At 42.3% G+C, this 24,332-nt stretch overlaps 2 protein-coding genes across 3 annotated transcripts in view; one reads left to right on the top strand and one right to left on the bottom strand.

The window, feature by feature from the left end:
- The window catches only part of dmd (dystrophin), a 1,604,005-nt gene that overhangs the window by 49,553 nt on the left and 1,530,120 nt on the right, over nt 1–24,332 (top strand). The window contains exon 1 of one of the 2 annotated variants that reach the window (XM_069890120.1): nt 14,146–14,662. The exons of the other annotated variant lie outside the window; for it this stretch is intronic. Coding sequence (XP_069746221.1) covers nt 14,656–14,662 — 7 coding nt within the window. The 5' untranslated portion in view covers nt 14,146–14,655. Of the gene's footprint in view, nt 1–14,145; nt 14,663–24,332 lie in introns of those variants that run through there. 2 annotated transcript variants of the gene reach the window in all.
- On the bottom strand, nt 685–2,806 carry LOC138738926 (uncharacterized). Its single transcript, XM_069890138.1, has 2 exons — nt 2,693–2,806; nt 685–2,416 (listed from the first exon to the last, which is right to left on the bottom strand). Exon 2 carries the CDS (start codon nt 2,209–2,211, stop codon nt 685–687), a length of 1,527 nt encoding a protein of 508 aa, XP_069746239.1. The 5' UTR covers nt 2,212–2,416; nt 2,693–2,806.

Genomic DNA, 24,332 nt, shown 5'->3' on the forward strand with positions numbered 1-24,332 from the left:
CCATAGCAGCTATTCCCTCCTTACCTACAAAGATAAATGGACAATGTATCGTTTCTGTCTTCCCTTCTTTAGAGAGTCCCACCTCTCCTCATATTCCTGGTCCGGGTGGATGGTGTAGTTTAATGTAACATGCATAGGATCTAGTGGATAATGGTAATCCCCATACCGAGGAATACTGGCCCTCCACTCAAAAAACTGTTCAATCAGCCCTGGGCCTGGTTCATCATACAGTAGCCGACTCCAGAAAATACTAACCTCCACAGAGTCTTCTGAAGCGTTAGATGGGGTCATTACTATAAACTGTCCTCCCCTTCTTATTGTATCCCCTGGGTATGTTAACCGAAGGCCCTTCTCAGAACATTGTATGGTTATTCCTAGTTTGGTAAGAATGTCCCTTGCTAATAAATTAATGGGGCAACTTGGCACAACCAGGACAGGCGTTTTAACCCTTTGTCGTCCAAATGTCATGTCGATGTTATCTGTATAGGGCTGTGTTTCCCTTATCCCGGAGAATCCTATTGTAGATAATGTTTTGCCCGAAAATGTGCTCCCTGGGGGTTTTTTAATCACTGTCGTAACTGCTGCCCCTGTGTCAACCATAAATTCAATTTTTTCTCCATTTACCGTCCCCCAAATTTTTGGTGGCTCCCAGGGAGGCGTGATTTTTGATTCTCCTGGGCACCGTCAATAATCAAATTCAGCACCTTCCTCAATATAGTCATTACACTGAGGTGCCTGGACTTGTTGATCACTCTGCCACCCCCCGATTCTCTGGGGCCCATCAATGTGTCCACCCCTACCCCTTGCTTGTCCTCTTAAGTTTCCTCCTCTTCCCCGATAGCCTCTCATAGAGGGTAATCTTTTTCCCCTTGCTCTCCCAGCCTCCGGACAGTTCCGCTGGTAGTGTCCAGGATTTTGGCAGTACCAGCATACTACATGTTCCCCTCTATACATTGTACCTAGCTGTCTTTCCCAACCATTTCTTACTTGGGGTCCCGGATTTATCACTGGCCCCATGACCTGTGGGACTATCTGTTGGGCCGCTAATTTAACCCCTATATGTTCTATGGCTCTCACCAATTTATCGGTTGTTTTGTCCACCTCCTTCTGGGACGCACTTTCTGACTTAGCATGCTCTGATTGACGATGTCGTTTGATTGCATGTGTCAGGTGTCTTTTCCACAAATCCTCTGACATTGTCTCTAATCCCACAATGTCCCTTAATTTTGCTTGAACCGTAGCAGGTAGTCCGTTTATTACCCCATTACGAAAGTGAGCCCTTCCTAAGGGGCTGTGGTCGGGTCTTTCTCCAGTCCCTGTTTCCCATAAGTCCCATGCTCGAGTGAAATACTCGTGTGCAGTCTCTCCTTCCTTTAGTTGAAGGGTTACCAAGGCATTCAAACTATAGGGTGTAGGAAATGTTTCTCTAAGTGCTTCCCAAAATTTATTCCGAAGTGGGTTAAATTCTATTTCATCCCCCAATTTACTGCTTCTTACAATTTTCTCTATTTGCTTCAGGGCCCCTTCTGCCTTTAATTTTATCATGATAGTTCTGACATCTGCGAGTGCTAATTGTTCTTGGCAGGTTTCTCGCTCAAAACAAGAAATCCATGGACTAGCCCCATTACTCAACGGAGGTAGTTTTTTCATTAAACTCTCTAAGTCCATTCGTGACCAGGGTACATATTTTTGAGTTCCCCGTCCCGTGATCAGTAATGGGCATTGATATCTCAATTTTGGGGATTTCTGCTCCTTCTTTACTCTTGGCATGCATTTATTTATCCCACCTTGTTCTGACTCTTCTTCGACACTGTCACTGTCCCTATCAGCTTCTAATGTCTCAGGGTCAAAGGTATATTGGTCACGTTCATCTCTAAGATAATCTTTTCGGCCATAGTTTAGTTGTTTCACATCTTTCTCTTTTGTCCTAACTATGTCCAGGTAGGCATGTCTATTTTTCTCCCTCCCGAGTCTTTTCCTTTTACTTCCCTCCCATGGTGGATCGTATCTCGTTTCCTCATCTGTACTACACTTTTCGTCCTTTACTCCTATTACCATTCCTTCAGCTTTAATTTCTCCTGACAGTGTTGTAGTTATCTTTTCCACTTCCTTCAATACACCTACCATTAATTCTTTTTGATCCTCACTGATCTGCCCCAGCACATTAATATCTCTGTTTAAGTTTTTAATGTTATCCTGAACCTTTTTCATGTTCCATTTCTGTATCTCTAACTCCTTTTCTATTTTCTTGGACTCCAGAAGGGTCTCTACATCTATTACTCCCCCTTCTATTTTTATTAAAGGGGCCTGTACCTCGTCTGATGTATCCCTATTCCCGAGGTTCTTGTCACACCCCAGTGTCTCAATATCTGGATATAAGGGACGTGACTCCAGTATCCCATCTGGGGTGTCAGGGGTACCTTGTGACTCCACATATGCATAGGGTGGGGGTCTATAAGCTATTTCTACAGGGGCCATAATAGGTGGGTTATCAGGGAGACCAAATTCTTCGAATATAGCTAGGACATCGCGGTACTGCATCTCCTTGTCTCTCACCCTCTTTTTTGCTGACTCGCGATTAAAGATTTTGTTTTCTGTGTCCCGTTTGTATAATTGTATAAGACTCACTTATAAATGATTTATTGTCAGAGTACATACATGACATCACATACATCCAGAGACTATGAGAGAGAGAGAGAGAGAGAGAGAGCATAGCGAGAGAAAGAGATAGAGAGGCAGATACACAGAGCACAAGAGATAGAGAGAGAAAATGCCTTGCACTGGCCCCACTGGGAGAAAAGTCTTCAGATTAACACTTTCGTTTCAAAGGTTTTAAAAGGTTCTCATCCTGTGATCACTGGTCTGGATCAGATTGGGTCTCCCACCACTGGGAACTATCACTCCTTCCTTCCCTCCCACCTCGAGTGAGCTACACGTCAGCCCACAATGTCTGCCCTGATCCCGCAATGGTGGGGATGCGGGAAAGAGGGAGGGAGAGAGGATAAAACAGGATCCCATTTGATGCGGAGCTGGAATTGTGGGCACAAAATTAAAACCAAATTGTATTTCTCTGCCCTGCCCAACCTGGGGATTTCAGGGCAGCACCGCCACAGATTGGGATTGGGAGGGGGAGTGGGTGAGAGAGGAGGGGGGGGAGAAGAGAGAGAAGGGGAGAGAAGAGAGAGAGGGGAGGGTGAAAGGAGGGAGGGAGAGAGCAAACCCGGACACTTCGTGGCTGGAAACTGGAAACAGGCACTTTTCCTTTCCCTTCTGTGTTTTGTTTCTTCCAGCTTATCTAAGCCTCTACGTTTTAATATTTTTTTTTTCCTCACCTGTCAGGAACATCTCAGTGCCCCCGGGTAACCAACCCCTCTTCCTCCAGCGGTCTACACATTTTCGGAGCATTTTTTGTTTTTCCAATGCCGCATTACTGGTATTTCGCTCCTCTAATTCCTGATTAATTTCCTTAATAACTTGGTCAAAAGTCTTAGCAGGCAACTGTACAGCCATAGCTGCGGGACCGCTTTCTAATGCCTGTTTTAATTTAGGTTCTTGTCCGTTTAGGGGATCTATGTCAACGAAAATTGCTTTTAAAAATGTCTCCTTGCAAGCTGAATGACTAATATCTTTTAAAGGAACAGTCTCTAAGTCTTGTCCTCCAATTGACTTCAGGCTGTCCTGTATACTCTGATTGCTCGTTTTCCACTCTCTGTTTTCCCAAAGGGGTCTGAAAGTTAAATTACAACTAAAAAACCAAATATTTGGGCTATACTTTTGTCCTGTTTCCCTGTACCAATCTATGAATTTACGTAACTTTATCTCCTTGGTGATGTTGGGAATACCCTCATTTAACTTATCAAAAGTATTTCGAATAAACTGGGTGTCTCTTAGGAGTTTGTCAACTTTTTCATTAATATCTCCTACCTGATCCGGACACAGCTGTCGCAGCCTTCTGTCGTCGTTCTTGTTCACCAGGCAGGCGTCCCTGAGTACTTTTTTTGTTGTCTCAAGGTCTCTAGTGTCTGCTGTGGTATTCCACCACGGCGAATTGGGGAAATAAATTCTTAACTTCTCAAGTGTACAGACATTATCATACCTACCGGACATTTATAAGTCAGTCTCTCAGATACAATTGAGGCCAATAAGCCTGAACCTTTGTTTTCTTTCAAAGCCCAACCTTCACGTGGGAGATTTCTCCTCTTAATAACCAGTTTAGGGCAGAAAACTCAGGTCCTCAATTGTTTATAGACCACCTTCTCACTCTATTGGACTTTGCAACGACACAATAAAGACTTTTAAACTCTAGTAGTTTCTTGCGAAGCACTTAATAAATGTCATTCAAACACCTTAAGGACTTTTATCTTGTCTGTAATCACTTACGTGTTACAATCCTGGCATGCGACCTTCAATTGTGGTCGTCTAATTTGTCCGATCTCCAGTTCTTACTGACAATCATAAAGATTTAAAAAAAAAAAAGAGAATTTTGTTAAAACAGGCTTCTCTGGACCTTTTTATCAGCCGGCTGAGATGATTGTCAGAAAAAACAGAAACCGTCGTCCAGTGTTCACTCACCCATCACGTCGGGGTCACCAAATTGTTAGGTCTGCTTTGTTCATGAATGAGTGAGACAAACACCAGGCTGAGTCGAAATCAGGGTTCTTTGTTCTTTATTACCGGATTGTAACACTTGCGACCAACCATGTAAGTCGGAGAATGCATTCTGCCGTTATCAGCAAAATGGTGATTTTTTATACCCTTGGATATGTGCTTAGAACATCATCATATCATTACTTGTCCAATGACTAAAACTGTTGCTATCCTTTCCCTGCTAGCTTCCTGCCTCTCAATCCATCAATGTCTCTCTTATCTTGTAAGTACAGGGATGCATTCACATCTTGTTACAGCCCTGTACATTCCCATCTCATGATGTTTTACCTAACAGGAGTACAAGGACACCTCCCCTTCTTGTTACAGCCCTGTACAGGGTAACTCCCTACACATTCCCATCTCATGATGTTTTACCTTACAGACGGGAGGCAGGCTGTCAGGGGGAGCGGGGCAGGGGGACCAGTGTGGAGAATGACGGAAGGAGCAGGGCAGTGGAACCTGTGCAGGGATTGACAGTAGGCCTCGAGAGAGTCTCCAAACAGCAAAGGAGACTACATGGGATTGAGAGACTGTTAAATTCAAGTCAATTATTTTAGTTAATCCAAATAGGACAATTAAGGGATATGTTCTCAAATTTACATCAAGGACTAAAAATATGGTATAAAAAATATCTTTCCAAAAAAGGGAAAGAGAAATACAAGACCAGAATATGTGTAACAGAGTACCACCTTCAGTCCTGCACCTGTCACATTGCAAAGAAAGGTTCAAGTAAAATTTAGCCAATTGAACTTTAGAAAAGTAGGATCAATATACTATCTTAAATTGTAAAAAGGAGTGACTGGCACAAAAAGAACATGAATTTACTAATTTTGAATTAGAATCCCAAGTAGTATCTGAAAATGAAAGCTGAGGATCTTGCTCCCATAACTTTTTAATCTTAACTTGAGAATTGTCCCTAGATTTTAATAATAAATCATCTATAGCTGAAATCAGCTTTTTTTTTTGATTCAATTTAAATATATAAATCATCCCTATAATATTGATATAAATGTCCTGAGGAAATTTCAACAATAAAGAATTCAAAAAACACCTAATTTGTAGGTATCTGGAAAAAGTGGTGCTTGGGTAGTTTGAATTTGGAAGATAGTTGTTCAAATGGGACTGGATACTCAACTTAAATCATTCACTAAAAGCCGAGTCTGCACAGAAGGTGAGAAAAAAATAATTAAATAATACAGTATAGGGTGAGCAAGTAAAAATCTCATAATATCCAAAAAGTTTTCTAAATTGAATCCAGATTCTTAAAGTACGTTGAGCAACAAAATTATAGGTTAACTTCGAAGCTGAAAAAGGTAATCGTGCTCCAAGTATTGAAAAAAGAGAATTTTTTTGCTAGAATTAATTTCTAAATTAATCCAATTTGAAGCATCCATTTTGACCTTATAACATATCCAAAAAATGATAATCTACTATTAGCTGCCCAACTGTAAAATCTAAAATTAGGCTATGCCAAACGACCTTTTTCAAGATTATGTTGAAAAATTTACTAAGATGAGAATGCTTATTTTTCCAAAGATATGAAGAATTAATTAAGTCAAGTGAATAAAAAAGTTTTGGGAAGAAAAACAGGAGCAGCTTAACATTATTCAGTAAAGTTTTAAAAAAAATCCTCTTTAAACAGATTATTGTGATTTTTAGTAATAAATGACACCCAGATAATTAAATTGATGTTTAGCTCTTTTTAAAAGGGAAAACGGTGACGTGGGAACTAGAATATTTCAATGCAAACAGCTCACTTTTCTGAAGATTTAGTTTATACCCTGAAAATTGACCAATAGATGGGATTGAATGATCAGGAGAAACTGTATTGAAATTCTCCTGGCGATGAGGTTAAAACATAGAACAGTGCAGCACAGGGACAAGGGTTTCAATCCACAATGATTGTACTGTCCATGATGCCGCTATCAATTGCACATTTGCCAACACATGGTCTGTATCGCTCCAGTCGTTGGCTGTTCATGTTTTTATTGAATTGTCCATTAAACATTGCCATTGTATATACTTCCACAATTTCCCTTGGCTGTTTTGAAAATCACTTTTTAAACCTTCCCGCTCTCACCTTAAACCTCTGCCCTCTCATATTTCACATTTCCACCTTTGAAAGAAGACTCAGACTCGCTCCCCTGCCTCGATTGCTTTTAATTTTTATCAGGTGACCCCCTCAGCATCTGACGTTCTTGAGAAATTAATCCCATTTTTTTTCCACCTTCTCTTTGCTGTAAATATTCTCCAATCCAGGCTTTTTTTTTCTTTGGCTTGGCTTCGCGGACGAAGATTTATGGAGGGGGTAAAAAAGTCCACGTCAGCTGCAGGCTCGTTTGTGGCTGACCAGTCCGATGCGGGACAGGCAGACACGATTGCAGCGGTTGCAAGGGAAAATTGGTTGGTTGGGGTTGGGTGTTGGGTTTTTCCTCCTTTGCCTTTTGTCAGTGAGGTAGGCTCTGCGGTCTTCTTCAAAGGAGGCTGCTGCCCGCCAAACTGTGAGGCGCCAAGATGCACGGTTTGAGGCGTTATCAGCCCACTGGCGGTGGTCAATGTGGCAGGCACCAAGAGATTTCTTTAGGCAGTCCTTGTACCTTTTCTTTGGTGCACCTCTGTCACGGTGGCCAGTGGAGAACTCGCCATATAATACGATCTTGGGAAGGCGATGGTCCTCCATTCTGGAGACGTGACCCATCCAGCGCAGCTGGATCTTCAGCAGCGTGGACTCGATGCTGTCGACCTCTGCCATCTCGAGTACCTCGACGTTAGGGGTGTGAGCGCTCCAATGGATGTTGAGGATGGAGCGGAGACAACGCTGGTGGAAGCGTTCTAGGAGCCGTAGGTGGTGCCGGTAGAGGACCCATGATTCGGAGCCGAACAGGAGTGTGGGTATGACAGCGGCTCTGTATACGCTTATCTTTGTGAGGTTTTTCAGTTGGTTGTTTTTCCAGACTCTTTTGTGTAGTCTTCCAAAGGCGCTATTTGCCTTGGCGAGTCTGTTGTCTATCTCATTGTCGATCCTTGCATCTGATGAAATGGTGCAGCCGAGATAGGTAAACTGGTTGACCAATCCAGGCTACATGTTGGTGAACTTCTACATCCTCTCTAAAGCTTGCAAGCCCTTGCTATAATGCAATGACGAGACCTGCACACAATACTCCAAATGTGGTCAAACCAAAGTCCTGTTTTGTTTTTTCCCCTGGACATGCACCTTAGGATCCTTCTGTGCATTGCTGCTCCTCAGAGTCCTGCCATTTATGCCAAAGTTCACATTTGATCTCCCAAAGTGGAACATCTCACACATGTTTGAATTAAACTCTTTCTCAGGCTATGTTTCCAACTGCATTATAATGTGCTGAATTCTTTGATGACACTGGACAATAAATTTTTTCCAAAAGGGTTGCTTCCTGAAAAATAATTAACTGAGGTTTTATTGAATTTAGCATGTTTAACTGCATAATGACTAATTCAATAAATGCTAATTTAATGTTTCTCTAACTTCTTGTGTGATACAACAAATCTGATTGTGTTAGTTCAACTGACCAAAAATGTTTTGTCACTGATTTTCGTTTGTACTTAGCATCTAATGCCTCTTGTATCAGTGTCCATCAATACCTGGTCAGCATTGATGGATTTCATTTGCCTTGATAGCACTTTTCCATGGTCACAATGTCTAGGTGAATCCTTTCACCATATTCGTCACTGACTTTACCAAGATCAGCAGTGAAGACGTTCAAGTGCGGATGCAGAAAATGAATTTTCAATAATATGTTGCACTTCATGGTTTTGTCTGCTTGAAGCACGTTGTCAGCTGGATGCATTTTGGTGCTTTGAGCCTCCTGCATATGCTTGCCACAAATGTAACTGAATGTATCACGGCTGTTGCGACACTGGCAAAGCATTTCTACTATAATAAATCTTCCTGAAGACAATAAATGCTATTGTTAAGAACTTGTGCATGAATCTATATCAATGTAATGCACAGCATCTATTTATGTGAGCTGCTTTTCTGGCCTGTCTGCATCTATCCTACCAAGTATGCCCAGGCCGAAGGCATCATTTGCAGAGTTCCTGGACTGATTGCATGCTTTGACTGACCAAAACAGCTTGCTTTGTGGACAACATACGAGTGACAAAAATTACAAAAATAGCTTGTATCTAACAAATGGGACGCAATAGGAAATACCTAAGGTGATTTTCATGATCAGCAGCCCAAAATCCATAACTCACCCAAAAATGTTCGAGGCAAAATCTTCATTGTTCAGTGGAACCTTCCTCACTTTTCTCCACCAATGTTTGTGCCGGCTGCAAACTTGCTCTTCAGCTCACCTACATTTTCATCCATATTTGAATGAAATGGTCCCAGTACTGATCCTTATGGAGCACTACTGGTCACAGATCTTGTGTCAGAATAACATCCCTTCACCTATTATGATTCCAATGTACTAGGTCTGCATGGTTGGTCAACACTTGCATGTCAAGGCGTGGTGTTTCCTGCAAATGGAAACTAGGGCAGTTATTCAGTTTAAGAAACTAATTGTTAGCAGAACTCAATGGGTCAGGCAGCATACGACAGCACCTAATAGCCTGAATACGCTTGAGATTGTCTGATCTCGGAAGCTAAGCATGCTCAGGATTGGTCAGATCTTGGAGGGGAGACTGCCCAATTACACTAGGTGCTGCAGATTTATGAGAGGGGCACTGGACAAGGTGGTGTCTCTCTGTTCACCTTACAGTAGACAAAACTTAAAGAATTTCATGTGTTACATTCTAAATGTATATTATGTGACAATTTTGGAACCTTTACATTTACCATTTTACATGGAGAGAAAGATGTAACAAACAGCTTTCTCCACCTTAACTCTCCTTTCTCTACCTTCCTGGATCCATCTGGCTCACTTTTCTTTTGCCCCTTAGTCCATTCTACCTAACATTCTCCTACCTCTGTCTCCCTTCTGCTCCCTCACCTTGCTCCATCTGTAAGTCATCCTTTGTCACTCCTGGGTCTGTTGAGGATTTTACCTGCTCTGGTTCGCTTGATGGGTTGAGTCATATCTTTGTATAATTCCAAGGATATTAACCATTGGCCAATTTCTTGATGTTTTTGACAGTTTTCTCACAAAGATTCACACCACATTTTGGAACATTTGACAATTCCTCATCCTGATGAAGTTCCCCAATGTGTTGTTTTGTACAGTTATTCAGTGATAGTACATTGGATGGCTTCTTAACCCCAGTGAACAATTCCCCCACATTAATGTATTGAAGCATCATCCTTTGTTGTCCATGGGATACTTCATCAGAATGGTCTCACTGTGTCATGCAGCCAGTAGATTATTTCTGAAATTGTTTTTTGATGCGATGAGTATGTGACAACTAGTTTGTGAAAAGCAAAGTATAACCACAGATAACTTCCAATATTGGAATAGTGATGGCATTAAAAGATTAATGTTAGTCATCATATTGAGAACACATCCTTCTCTGCACTGAGAAATTATATGATTCAGTGTTTTGCCTGTTTATTTGTGTAAGTTCATTTTCAGAGAACATTGCACAGTGTATAAAGTAAACTATACATGATTGGACAATTGTATGAAAACAGATTGTATTGGTAGTACAGGCTAAGTGAGTTTGTGAGCAGCAGGACGATCCTAACAAATATATTGTGGTTGCTTTGGCTGAAAATCAAGGAACGAAAACAAATAGTTGAATGGGGTGCCCTGGACTTCTGACATCAGAACATGGAATGAAGATTGGCTCCATGTGTTGGATATCTGTGAGCATAAAGATCAAGTATGTCAAGAGTCTACCTGAAGGGAAAAGTGGGAGGGGAAGGATCATGCTGTCATTGTAGAACAATTTATGGTTGGGGTGGGGGTGGGGGGTTAAACAAAGCAAGTCTTGCATGGTATTTTGCACACCAGGTGCTGAAACCATGAATCATCTTGAAAGGGTTTTTAAAGCAGAAATTAATCAAGGATCCCATTTCATGTCGGGATCAACAATGCACTAATGAGGTCAAACTCTTCTGCTTGGAGAGGCCCTGCTGGGAAGCTAAATGAACGAAGACCTCGAAGGATAAAATCAATGGGCTAATACCTCAACAGAATAGAAGATGGCATTCCAATGAGCAGGTTTGGAGGCTGAAGGAACGGTGTCAGAAGGAGCCTGTTCATTTCATTGGACACTAAATAAAGGGACACTGACCTGGGGATGGGCTCCAGATGAACAAGCAAGGTGCAGGGGAGAATGTGAGACAGGGGTGAGAGGAGGAAGTAGTATTGTTGGTTCTAAAAAGGAAGAAGCGGGAAAATTGTTGGAAGTTGTGCTGTTGTAGATATAGGGAAAAGGGATGTAAAGCTTAGAAAGGAAAGGAAGAAATGTTTGCCTAAACAGCAGAGAGATATCTGCTCAATTACAATTATTTATTCAAAACATAAAAGCACTACTTGAATGACTTGCAGACTCAACTTTCAACTTAGAAGGCATGACATAGTTGTCATTGGTGGCACGTGGCTGGAAAACATTGAAGTCTGAGAATGAAATCTACCAAGTCATAAAGCTGCAGAAAAGGTAAATTGTGCAGGGTAATTGGGTATTAATAACTATGGATGAAATCTCTCCATATTTAGAAATGTCTCGAGGTAAGATCAGAATTAGAATTGATTATCATGAACAAGTCATGAAATTTGGTGTTTTGTGGCAGCATCATGGTGCAAACATTCATATTATAACTATGTTACGACATTACTTTATAAAAAAAACGATATCAGTGAACAAAAATTCAGACTGTGTCTTTGGTTCATTGATTATTCAGGAATCTGATGGCAGTCCTTGTGCCCTTGAGCGCTCATCTTTCGGCTCCTGTACCTTTTACCCGATGGTAGCAGAGTGAGGATGGAATGGCCTGGGTAATAATGGTCTTTGAGGATGGAGGCTTTTTTTTATGACACCGTCTCATGTAGATGTCCTTGATAAAGTGAAGTCTGGTGCCTGTGATGTTGCAAGCTGAGTTAACAACCCTCTGGAGTTTATTCTTGTCCTGCAAGTTGGAGCCTCCATACCAGGCAGTGATGCAACCAGCCAGAATGCTCTCCACTGTAAACCTGTAGAAGTTTACGAGACTCTTCTGTGACACCTCACAAAGTATAGCTGCGAGAGAGCCTTCTTTGTGATTGTGTCAACATGGAGAAGCTTGGACAGATCCTCTGAGATGTGGACACCCAGGAATTTGAAGTTCTTGACTCTCTCCGCTACTGAGCCCTCAATGAGGACTGAGTCATGATCCCCTGACTTTCTCCTGAAGTCAACAATCATCTCTTGCTTTTGCTGATGTTGAACGCAAGGTTGTTGTCATTACATCATTCAATGATCTAATCTATCTCCCTCCTGTATGCATCCTCATTACCGTTTGTGATTCTGCTGACCACTATAGTGTTATCAGCAAACTTGTAGATGGCATTGGGGTTGTTCCTGGCCACACATTCATGGGTGGATAACGAGTAGAGTAGTGGGCATCCTTGGGGTGTGCCTGTGTTGATAATCAGTGAGGAGGAGATGTTGTTTCCAATTCATATTGACTGTGGCCTTCCGATGAGAAAGTCAAGGATCCAATTGCAGAGTGGGGTACAGAGGCCTAGAGTTTGTAGCTTCTTGACCAGCACTAAGGCAATAATGGTATTGAAGGCTGAGCTGTAGTCGATGAAGGGCAGCCATTTGTACGAATTGCTGTTTTCGAGATGATCCACAGTTGAGTGGAGAGCAAGCGATATAGTGATTGGTGTGGAGCGATTGTGAGGATGGGTGAATTGCAGCAGGTCGAGATCTTTGCTTGGGTACATGTTAATTCTGGTTGCGATCAGCCTCTTCAAGCATTTCCTCACAGTCGAGGTTTGTGCTGCTGGGCAGTAGTCGTTGAGACAGCCCACGCTACTCTTCTTAGGCACCGGGATGATTGATGCCCTTTTGAAGCAGGTGGGAACCTCTGACTGCAGCAATGAGAGGTTGATAATGTCTGTGAACACTCCAGCTAGTCGATGTAGGGTACTCAGACTTTTCAGGGATTCTACTAGGCACTGTTTGGTCCTTCTTCTCAAATCGGGCATAGAAGGTGTTCAGCTCTTTGGGTAATGAAGCTTCACAGCCATCTCTAGTGTTTGCCCTTGCTTTGTAGGCTGTCATGGCCTGGACTCCCTGTCATAGCTGGTGTGTATCTGTCCCTTTCTCTAGCTTCCTCCGGAATTGCCACTTTGCTTCAGAGATGGCTTTCTGCAGGTTGCACCTGGGCGACTTGTCAAGAACTTGAACCCAAGCCTCTAACGCCCTTGTTCTCACCCTCATCAAGTTGCAGATTCTTTGATTCATCCAGTGCTTCTGGTTGGGGAACACCTAGTATTTTCACATGGGCACACACTCGTCCACACAGGTCTTGATGAAGTTGGTGACACCTGTTTGCAATGAGTAGAAATTTTCTGGATTGACAAGGATTGAGGACTCTGGCTGCTGTGGGTTGAAGTCATTATGTGCAAAAATACAGAGAAAAAAAGTGTTAATTTTAAAGGGGAGCCTTGGGATAAGCAGATGAGCTCCTGTCTGAAAGAATGTTTAAGAATAGATTCCTGCAATAACACATTTTAGAAGCAATAACCAGACAGAATATTAAATATTAGTAAGGTGTAATGAGCCACATTTAACAGTTGAACTGTGCACAAACATTGATCTAATAATGATCATTATATGACAAAGCTCATTGGAGTGTTGGAAAAGAAATACAAAACTGTATTCAAGTTCTAAATCCAAGAAAAGTAGATTTCAATGAGGTGAGATGGAAATTCTCCATCACGGCATGGTTACACGTGTGAATCGGAAAAGTGACAAGGTCAGAGAATAGTATTGAGCAAATGTTTAGAAAATATTTCTGCATTCCAAGTATGTTAAGATTTAACCACCTCCCAAGCACGTAACGGATGCCAGGTCACTTGTTCATTTTATTTCTGTGTTTGAAGGAGTATTATTCCAAGAAATGGTCCTTGGAATTGGCCCACAGACAGAGCTGCCCTGACCTCCATGGTGGAACAGCCTCAAGGGCCTTAATGACCCACTCCTGTTTTCAATCTTCCAATTATTCCAAGCAATCACTTGAACAGTAGAAACTCTGTTGCTTGTGTGACTCTCAACGTTGCTTTTCTCCAGACCGAGGAGCACGGTTGTGACATTTGAACTCATAATTTTGAGCCAAGTTATCAGTTCAGCCAAGTTTGGGCATCCTAAATGATCCCGTGGCCAGGTAATGGTCCCTTTATTGAAGGGGTGGCAGTAACTTTCACTTTTTCGATGCTTGGCTCGTTTTCTCCCTCCGCTGCTTCCTTCGGATGTGCAGTTTGGTGGAATCCAGACAACCCGAGTGGGAGGGAGGGAGCTAAACCTCGCCTTCTGTCCTCCTGCCGCTGAAGTCGGAAGTCATTCACCTTCACCAAAAGATCAATCTTCAGGCATTGGAAGGCAAACTGAAAGCCGAGCATTGGAGAACTCCGACTCTCTTTCAAAATGTGTGCTGAACCATTCTGATGGGCCGTCGTGGCCGCTCTTCTTGACTGTCTCGGTTTGTGAAGGATTGAGAGGAGCCTCCGTCCCGTTTCCCTGCGGCGGCGGGATCTCCTGGGGCAGCCGCGAAAGCGGCGGCCGTGCGAGTGCCCCGTGCCCTGCGCTGCAGGGTCTGTGCGCGGTCGGAGGAGTTGGAGGGACACCCTGGCGAGGGTGACACCAGGCATCCAGCAGCCGCGACGGTCACGTTCGGCATCTGGCCACCGAGTTGAACTCGAACCCTGCCACAGAGGGTCTGCTCGAATTCCGAGCGACTTTCTGGCTCCCACCAGCCGGCTGGAATAGAATAGAATGGTCTCAGCGAAAGGACAGATGCAGGGCCGGGATGTTGCTTCGCACTCTCCTCATTTCTTTCGGCAGCCAACTTGCGAGTGTGATGGAGTGACGGCGTGAGCTGCTGGCATGGAAGGTAAGATTACTCGGCAACTGCATCCGTCGGCACCGAATTCGAAAATGACAGCTTGGAATGGGCTGGATTGACGGGAAGATTTGTGGCTTGGATTCCCAACATTCAGAAATATGTGTTTGAAATAAACCTTTCCTGGAAATTGGACGCTGGCTTGTCCTCTTCAAGGCTGGGGATCTATTCAGTGAGAGTTGGTGACGCTGTGTTTTTCTGGATCCCGGAGCTTTGCTTTGGGCTTCCCTCAAGGTGGGTCCGGGAATCCTCTGCGACTCCCTGCCCTGATCCACGTTGCCCCCGGACCCAGCGGTTCCTGCGGCCGTGCCACTGTGCACACATTCCCACCAGGCTTGCAAGCCCACCGCGCAGTCGCTGGGGTTTTGTGCGACCCGGTTTATTCTGGGCTCTGTTGCAGAATGAATATGCGAGCGGGCTGGAATTCGACAGGAATGATGTCAACTCCCCTCCCAGAATCACTGAAGCTTGTTCTGAAAACATCAGTGCTTCTGATAACGGTGAACATCGGAGTATCCAGTTTTCGCAGGGAGAAATGTCACTTGCAGAAATAAAAGCCGGATTGTGAATGCACTCGCTGAATTGGGCAACTGATGAATATTTTAAGGCAGATTTTCCAAATCGACGATGATGGTCGAGAATCCTCAGGGAGCCGGACGGAGGTTGAGACAGGGAGGGAGGGCAGAGCTGAGTGGAAAATGGGACATAGGAATTCCACAAATCGAAGCAGATGTACTTCAGTCGTCAATTGGATGCTTCAACTTGAAGCCGAATAATGAAACTTCTTGTATTACTTCCCGCAGGGAATCTCTTTAAATGGCATCAGTCAAGAAAACTGTTTTTTCAAGAAGTACACACACCATACTTTCGGTTGTTGGTTACATAATGCATAATGTGGCTTCTCACTCCACAAATCCACCCATATTTTCTTTGCATGTGACTTAATTTTAATGATTCATCATTCATTGTGCAGCAAAACTCCAGCCTTTTGGATCAGAAGGAATTGAGCATGCTGTCAGCAATCTTTCCTCACACTGGATGTTCACAGGGAGAAACACCTCACAGCTGTACACATTATTGCTTTGAGGAATTGGTAGAGTGTTACTTTCAGATGTTTAGGTGGCCAGATAGTGGATTTCCATTCATTTTAATCTATACTCAGTTCTTTGTCATTTTCTGTCATTAGATCATGCTGAGGGGTTTTGGAAGTAAACATATGGCATTCCTATAATCCTTAATCTTTACGATGCATATTTGGAGCTGCTGTGCTGACAGAAACAGTTAACAAGTTGCTTAAATGCCTGCCGTCTTGGGATCCATTATGGTGATGGCTTTCTTGTTCTGATAGAATTTGGGAAATGTTCAGTGAATCACTCTTTAAAATCTTTACAGGCTTGAGGGTGCCTATTTGGATTGGCTAGTTGGCTAATTTGTAATTGTATTGGTAGATGTGTAAGGCTGTCTTGTATTGGTAGATGTGTAAGGCTGTCTTGTCAGCAAGGCAGTCAAACATTTCCATCATTCTTCTGAGAGCAGCCCTTCTCCTTCTGTTTTGTGGACCCTGTCTAGCTGCTCATGTTGTTGGAATAGCAGCTGTTGATGCCATCATCCAACCATTAAGGTGGCTTTGTTTTGTTCTTCTGCGAAACCAGCATTTGACACCATCAACTCAAGTAAGGGGAGTGTTTTTACTATGATAAGTTCCCGAGAATGCTTCAAAGCTTTAATTGACATTTAGTCATTTAAGAAGCTGGTAACAATCCATTGATGTGCATAAATAGGAAGGCTATTTTATTTTTGGATATCCAGGTAATTTAAATAATTGTAATAAGAAGTACATTTGGAAAAGGTTCCATTATTGTCACATAATACGACATTTAGCATGTAACATGCCTGCCATTCTTCAACTTGATCTACCGTAAGGAAGACAGAGAGTCACCACTTTGTCCAGCGGCCCTCACAGAAATGAACTCCTGGTCCTTGGTTTGCAAGACGAGTGCTCTAACCACTGAGCTATTTGACATTGTTTACGAGTTTTTAAAAAAAAAATTACTTCCTGCAAGTTTAATGGAGTCACAGTTGATGACACCATTCTCCAGCTGAAAACCTCTGCAAAAAAGTAATGCAGGCAGATCCCAGTCAAGGCAGCTCTTCAAATGGTTGTTAGAGGCATCCTTGTTACATGCTGCAGAGAAATTGTGCCAAATTTTGACAAAAAAATTGTTAGTTATTGGAAATGAGCCATAGACATCAATTAGCAACCTGCTAGTAAACAGAGAGTTCCAACCGTTGCCTCCAAGATTTCTGCACATGGGTTTGTCACTGAGTGACCTCTTAATCTATTGCCTATCATGTGGATTTGGGAAAATTGCAATTGGAGAACTGTTGTTTGCTTTATCTGGTTTACTTTAATCCAAAACAATTTCTTCTGTTTACTTCCCTCAACAGCACAGTTCTTTTTATTCTTGACATGAATGATAAGGTGCAAATAGGATTAAAATATCTCAGCCCCCCGGTTGAATCTGGCTTTCTCCATGCTGTCTGTGGTTGCGCTCACTTGGCCCATCTTTTCGGGCCCTGATGGAGTCTGATCCATCTGGCCTGACCTTTTGCTGCCTGAAGTGATTGGATTCGACTGGTCCAATCTTTCGAGGTCTTTTGGGGTCAGGTCCTGTTGAACCAGCCTTCTAACGCCTGATGGAGTTGGGGTAGGATCCAATCAGCCAGTCCGCGCTGTCCAGCAGGACTAAGAAGTGGTCTACCCAGCCGCTCGCTGCCTGACGAGAATAGGCCTGGTCTGTTCGACTGGTCACCGCCCAAGAAGACTGAATCTAACCAGCCATGACCACATTACTCTGTCCTTCAATGTTGGAGACAAGCTAGGAGATGAGTAAATATGCAGGAATCTCAGTTAAGTCAAGGAATTTTAACCACTTCCATTCTGCACTGGTCTATATTTTCCTGCATGACAATGGTGGACACGGCCGATTTCGCTGCTTCATCCCTCAACACTCCCTTGAGACTAGGTGTACCGACTGATAAACCCAGCCACAAACACTGACGCCAAATCACCTCCTCACCAGGCCATAGTGAAGCACGGTGGAGTAGTTTCCCAAAATCTCCGTTCTTTAAAATTGGTACCATCGTTGGATCATAATATCATCCCAACTAAAATGGCTCTGATCAATGCCAGATCCTTATCAAACAAGACTTTTGTCCTCAATGACTTTTTCACTATCCTCCTAGTGATAGAAACCTGGTTGAGCACTGGCGAGATTGCTCCATTGCATGCAGTTTGTTCACAGAACTGTGACTTTTTTGTTACACCTTGTCATGGTGGGGATTTAGTGTTGTGTTGAAAAAGCATTTCAAGTGTTGCTTATTGAATTCTGATTATCTTTCCACCTTTGAAATCCAACTTATTAAAGTGGGCCTGGTCAACCTCTTTTTAATTGTTCTTGTATATCGCTCAGCAAAAATACATAAAGATTTTATCACTCAGTTCGCAGACTTCCTTTCAAACACTATACCCAACTTTGATTGAGTTCGGGTTCTTAATTATTTTAATATACGTGTGTGTACGACTAAGCCCCTCATCAGTGACTTTATGCATTTAGTTGAGTCTTTTAACTTAGAACTGTTTTCAACTGGGTCTGCTCATAAGCTAGGCCATTACTCTCGACCTAGTACTTTCTTCTGATTTATCAATTAGCAACCCGGTTTTAATTGATACTTGTGTGTCAGACCATCAGAGCTGTTTCTTTTGACCTATCCCTGCCTTGCTCCACTAACAAATCTGGGTCTTCCTATAGGCTACTCCTGTTACATTAACTTATGGACTGCTAATAAATTCTTTGAGGCCCTTATAGCGGCTCCAAATACTTCCACTATTGAGGCATCTCCTCCCCACCTCAACACTGAAGAACTTCTATTCTGAACACTGTAGCCCCACTTAAAGTGAAAATGCCTAAGCTTAAGACTGCCTTGACTGAATGATCCCACCTGAGGAGGGACTGCATGATAGCTGAACGAAAGTGGAAGTGGGATAAAATTTTGAGTTTTGAAAAACAACTTGCATATAGACCAGGAAGCAGTAAAAGTCGAAAGAATAAAATATTTTGCTAACCTGATTTCCATCAACTCCCATAATCCCAGGGTCTTGTTCAGTACCATCAATTCAATCATTGGTCCTGCACCCAATACCAAATGTGATGCATTTCTTATCAATTTTTAAAATTCTTCATCAACAAATTTGAGAGCATTGGGGGAGAAAACATCACTCACCTCCCCCACCACCCCCCCCCCCCTTCCCCACAACCCGCAACCTAAATGTACCACAGCTCTGTTCATCTAACCTGGATTGTTTCAGCTCCATCACACTACCCACCCTTAGAAAGATTGTGTCCTCCATGAAACCTACAACTGCCCCCTCTACATGATCCCTCCTGAAGGATGTTTTCGACATATCAAGTCCTAGCATCCTCTATTATTAACAGTTCCCTGGGCACTGATACTGTTTCAATTTGTTTCAAGTGTGCTGTGGTCCAGCCCCTCAAGGGAAAAAAAACAACTTGGATCCCACCACACCCAAAAATTACAGACCTGTTTCTAAACTTCAATTCCTGTCAAAGGTACTTGAAACGATTTTTCTTAGCTAATTGTTGCCCTACCTACATCAAAACAACATATCGGAAAGATTTCAGTCTGGTATAAGGCCCACCATAACACAAAGTTGGCCTTGCTAAAAGTGTATAATGGCCTGCTCCTTTCTGCTGATCAGGTGGCTCTGCCATTCGAATTCTTCTGGACATTTATGCAGCATTCGATACTGCGGATCACACTATTTTCATAGACTGTCTCCAGTCTGGGGCCGGTGTCAATGGCACAGCCTTAAACTAGTTTAAATCCTATCTTAATGATAGGACTTTAACAGTTAATATAAGGAAATTTTCATCTTCCTCCCTACCCTTTCCTGCAGGCCCCACAAGGGCCTATCCTTGGCCCCATTCTCTCTTCTTTATACCTGTTTCCCCTTGGTCATATTCAAAAGTACGCATCTCTTTCCACTGCTATGCCGATAATACTCAGCTCGCTCTTTCCTTGAAACCTAACGACCAATCAAAGACAGACAGCCTCACTAACTGTCGAGAAGGATGTAAAGTGTAGGATGGCACAAAACTTCTTATAGCTAAATGAGGGCAAATTTGAGGTTATTCTATTTGTTCCCCCTAATTCTACCAAAATTATCTCCAATAGTCTTGGTAACTTATCCACCTTCATTAAACCTCATGTCAAATCCCTTGGTGTGATATTTGATTCCACCTTCAAGTTCAACAAACAAGTTAATGCAGTAGTAAAAGCGAGCTTTTTCTAGCTTTGCACCTTTGCCAAAATCAAATTATTCCTTTCAGTTAAAGATCTTGAGGAAGTTATCCATGCCCTTATGGCCTTGTATTCTCCCATTTAGATTATTCTAACTCTCTACATACTGGAATTAGTCAGTCTTCATTATCCTGTCTGCAACTGATTCAGAATGCTGCAGCCAGGCTCCTGACAGGTGCCAAGAAGAGGGATCCCTGCATTGGCTGCCAGTACAGCTGAGAGTTGATTTTAAAGTTCTTCTGTTTATTCATAAAGCCCATAAAGGGTGAGCCCCCTCTTATATCATGGATCTCCTAACGCCTTATTCCTCTTCAAGACCCTTTTGGGTCGGCTAACTTCGCGCTCAAATCGTAAACTCAGAGGAGATCACACCTTCGCTATTGAAGCCCCCAAACTGTGGAACAACATTCCTCCTTCTATTAAATCAGCCCCTTCCATCAATTCTTTTATATCCAAATTGAAGATGGACTTTTATTCTCTAGCGTTTTGAGTCCTCCTCGTGCACCTGATTGTTATCTTGTATTCTAACCTCTTCGTTTTGTTCTATACTTTAAATAGTTGACTAGTTGTGATATCTTTTTGATCTGTACAGCACTTTGGTCAACACGAGTATTTTTTAAATGTGCTATATAAATAAATAAACTAAACTAAAATAAAATTAAAAAAATTCTTGTGGTGCCCAGGATGTAAATATTCTGCAAATCTTCATATGACTTTTCCTCCTGATTTTCTCAAGTCACTCGGCATGTTGTTATTGAATTGATTGTTGGGATGTGCCCATTATTGGCAAGGCCAGCATTTGTTACTCATCCCTAATTGCCATTCATCGTCCTTATTAAAGTGATCACAGATCTTGATCCAGTGGTTCTCAACCTTTTTCTTTCCATTCACATACCACTTGAAGTATTCCGAATGCCATTTCCTTTGGAGTTCTGAAACCGTGCACATAATGAGCCAATGAGGTACGATTAAAACAGTGGTTTTCAAACTTTTTCTTTCCACCCACATACCACTTAAAGCAATCCTTTACTAATCACAGAGCACCTATGGCATAGGGAATACTTAAAGTGGTGAGTGGAAAGAAAAAGGATGAAAACCACAGTCTTTGTACTAAAGGATGAACAATGCTGCTGAATGATGTGTTTCAATGGTGCTTGATCTACAGAAAACAATGGTCAGCACAGTGTTTAGTTCAAAGCTGTTACAGCACCCAGGACCGGTATTCGAATCCTGAGTGGTCCGTCAGGTGTTTGTCCATTCTCCCCATGTCCATATGGGTTTCCTCCGGGTACTTTGGTTTCTTCCACTGTTCAAAAATGTACTGTGGTGTAGGACAATTGGGGGGCGTGGGCCAAAAGGGCATCAAATTTAAAATCTAAATTTAACAAAGGGCATCAAATATGCTGAATAATAGACCACACCATTTTCAGAGTGCTGTCAAGCTTCTTGAGTGTGGCAGCTCCATCCACTCGACGTGCAAAAGGGCATACCAACATGGTGGGACCGGTAGGTTTTGGAGGTTATCAATAAGTCAGTGGAAGCAGAGAGTTTCTCATCTGTTCAATCACGTTTCGTATTGGTCCAGGTGCATTGTTGGTGATGACTAGGATGCTGCAGATGGGGGATAGATGATCGAAATTACATTTGATGATGGTATTGAGGTGCACGGAGATTTTTTTAAAAGCAAAAGAAAAGTCAGTTGCTGGATATTGAAAATGAAGGCACAAGATCCTATAAAATGGAGGTCAGGAAGCAAATGTGGAGAAAGAAACTGAGTTAATTGAAGTTTAATTTTTTTAATTATAAAGATACAGCAGAATAACAGGTCCTTCTGGCCCACAAGCCTGTACAGTCCAAATACACCAATTAACCTACAAACCCCATTTCGGAGGGTGGGAGAAAACTGGAGCACCCAGAGGAAACCCACAAGGTCACGGGGAGAATGGATAAACTCCATACAGATGGTGCTAGATTGTAACTTGCTTCAGGTCAATGGCTTGCTTTCTGTTGAAAGGTTGTCCACCTGAAACATGTACTCTGCCTCACTCACCTACGATCTGCTAAGTGTTCTGCAGCATCTTCTGTTCTGATGGAGATTATCACTGTTTGGCAATTATGTGCCATGATTAACACATCTCAAGGGATCTCGCCTGGGTATTCTTTTGGACTTCATGATTATATGATAAACTATCACTGTACTAATCAGCAACTGCCACTTGGCATTGGCTGGCAACTCCTTTCATTGATTTTTTTTCTCTCATCATTGAGACTAGGTTTGATGTGTACTAAGCTCGGGGGATACTTCAGAGCAATGGAATAAATGGGATCAGTGGCTACTTCACCGAGGAACAGTATTGGAATTGTAGGCTCATTTGTAGCGGCATCACTTGAGCATTTCTGTCAGCTGGAGCAATTATTAATGTAAAGTTCTGGAGGAGGTGTTAGATACTGACCAAATAGAGTAGAGTATTGTCAAACCTCATAGTTTTGTCATTCTTTCCAGGCGACTTGCAGCTGCCTGAAATGAGTTGAAAATTGAAATGCAGCACGTGCATACTAACAACAGTAATGTTCTTCAGACATTTAAAAATGCCACTCCAGCTTTTGCAGGTGTTACGCCTCTTCAGTAAAGTTACTGCATTGAAAGCAATCGTTCATCAATTGTGAACACTTGGAATTAATATGTGTGGATTGCTCAGCTATGTGCTACTTTGTTGTCAGAGAAGCCAGTGAGTTGAAATCTCCATCACAAGTCACATAAAGCAGGAATGGCGCTTCCTAACCCCTTCAAAGACTTGTACTTTTACTGTCATGTGGTGCAGCCAATGCTTTCCTGTCTGGATCAATTGTATTCATTTAAAAAGCTGCTGCTTAATTTGCATGCATGATGGCTGTCAGATGATTCTTCTTGCTCACTGAAGTAAGCAGATGGGATATTATAATTATACAAGCACACTTATCCATATGTGAACTATTAAATACTTGTGCACTGCCAGAATGTTGAGACACAATGCGAATTTCAGAGCGTTCAATTTCTGTGCAACAAACCAGTTGATCTCTGCAGCTGCAGACTCCTTTTAAGAGGGTTTCAGTTCATTCATTTGAGAATGCTCAGTTAATATTTCCCAAAGAAAATAATATTTGTGTGACATCTTGTTATGTTACTTGTAATTTTGGTCTTAAACTGTGCAGTGTGGATTAAACCGGGGTAAAAGTTTGTTCCTACAAAACTTCCTCTTGGCATTATGGCCAAATAAAGATTTGCATGCATTTTCTATTTTTACATGCAACTATCCTTAACACTTCATTGAATGGATGTTTTTGGAGCACGTACTCAATGACATTTGTCATTTAACTTTATGATTCAGATTACAGCATCTATGGCCTCATGTGTAACATGTCTTTATGCCCTCTGCTTCCCCATTTCCTGTGAAATTTTAGTCTTGTTTTGATGCAATTTTTTTCCTATGGGTATCTATACCGGAACTATTTCTGTCATTCCATTTTGCTGCTTTTGAAGGAAAATGATAGACTAAATTGCTCATTGCCTTTTCTTAGTTTGTCCCTCAGAAATTGTATCTGCCCGAGTTGGCAGCAGTTACAACTAGAAGTCCGTAATCAGTATGGATATTGAACCCTTTCCTTTCAATCTGTGTTGGTCAGAGGCATGCAGACTTTGAATTATGTCGATGAATCAGAATGGTTTTTCAAAAGAAGTGTTGTAGATCCTGGAGTAAAATAATCAAAAGCATATTTTGTACGGAAAGCAAATGCTAGGGTCGCTTCAGAAATGCCTGAACCCAACACCCGAACTTTGGCGCAATCCAGCACGTGACTGATGAGCATGCTGAATAGGTAAAACAGTAGTGGTAGCTGGTGATTCAGTCGCCTTTTTTCGAGAGGCCCTTCATCGATAACGGAGCTGGAGTCTACTTCTCATGTGCCTGCATCAAGCCTCATTGCAAAGGACTGGAAGGTGCAAACGTACGTATGAGTATTGCAATTGAAGCAATCAGGGAGTGGCGATAGTCATAAAAATGGCTTAAAGTCTTGTCTTCAAGAGTCGTTAGCCCCAAGGGTGTAACTATGGGTCCTTCAACTTGCTTCTTAATCTGCAATGCAATAGCTTGTTGTCAGCTAAACATAAAAGAGAACAGTTTAGCCATTACTTCATGATCTTATTCTCAGCAGTTTGACAGGGATTGTTGAAAACTAATCTTTCAAACAACATTTATTACCAAGGAGGATGCTATCAGAAATGCCCCCATCATTGTGTATT

Source organism: Narcine bancroftii, chromosome 7 (genome assembly GCF_036971445.1).
Source record: "Narcine bancroftii isolate sNarBan1 chromosome 7, sNarBan1.hap1, whole genome shotgun sequence".
NCBI lineage: Eukaryota > Metazoa > Chordata > Chondrichthyes > Torpediniformes > Narcinidae > Narcine > Narcine bancroftii.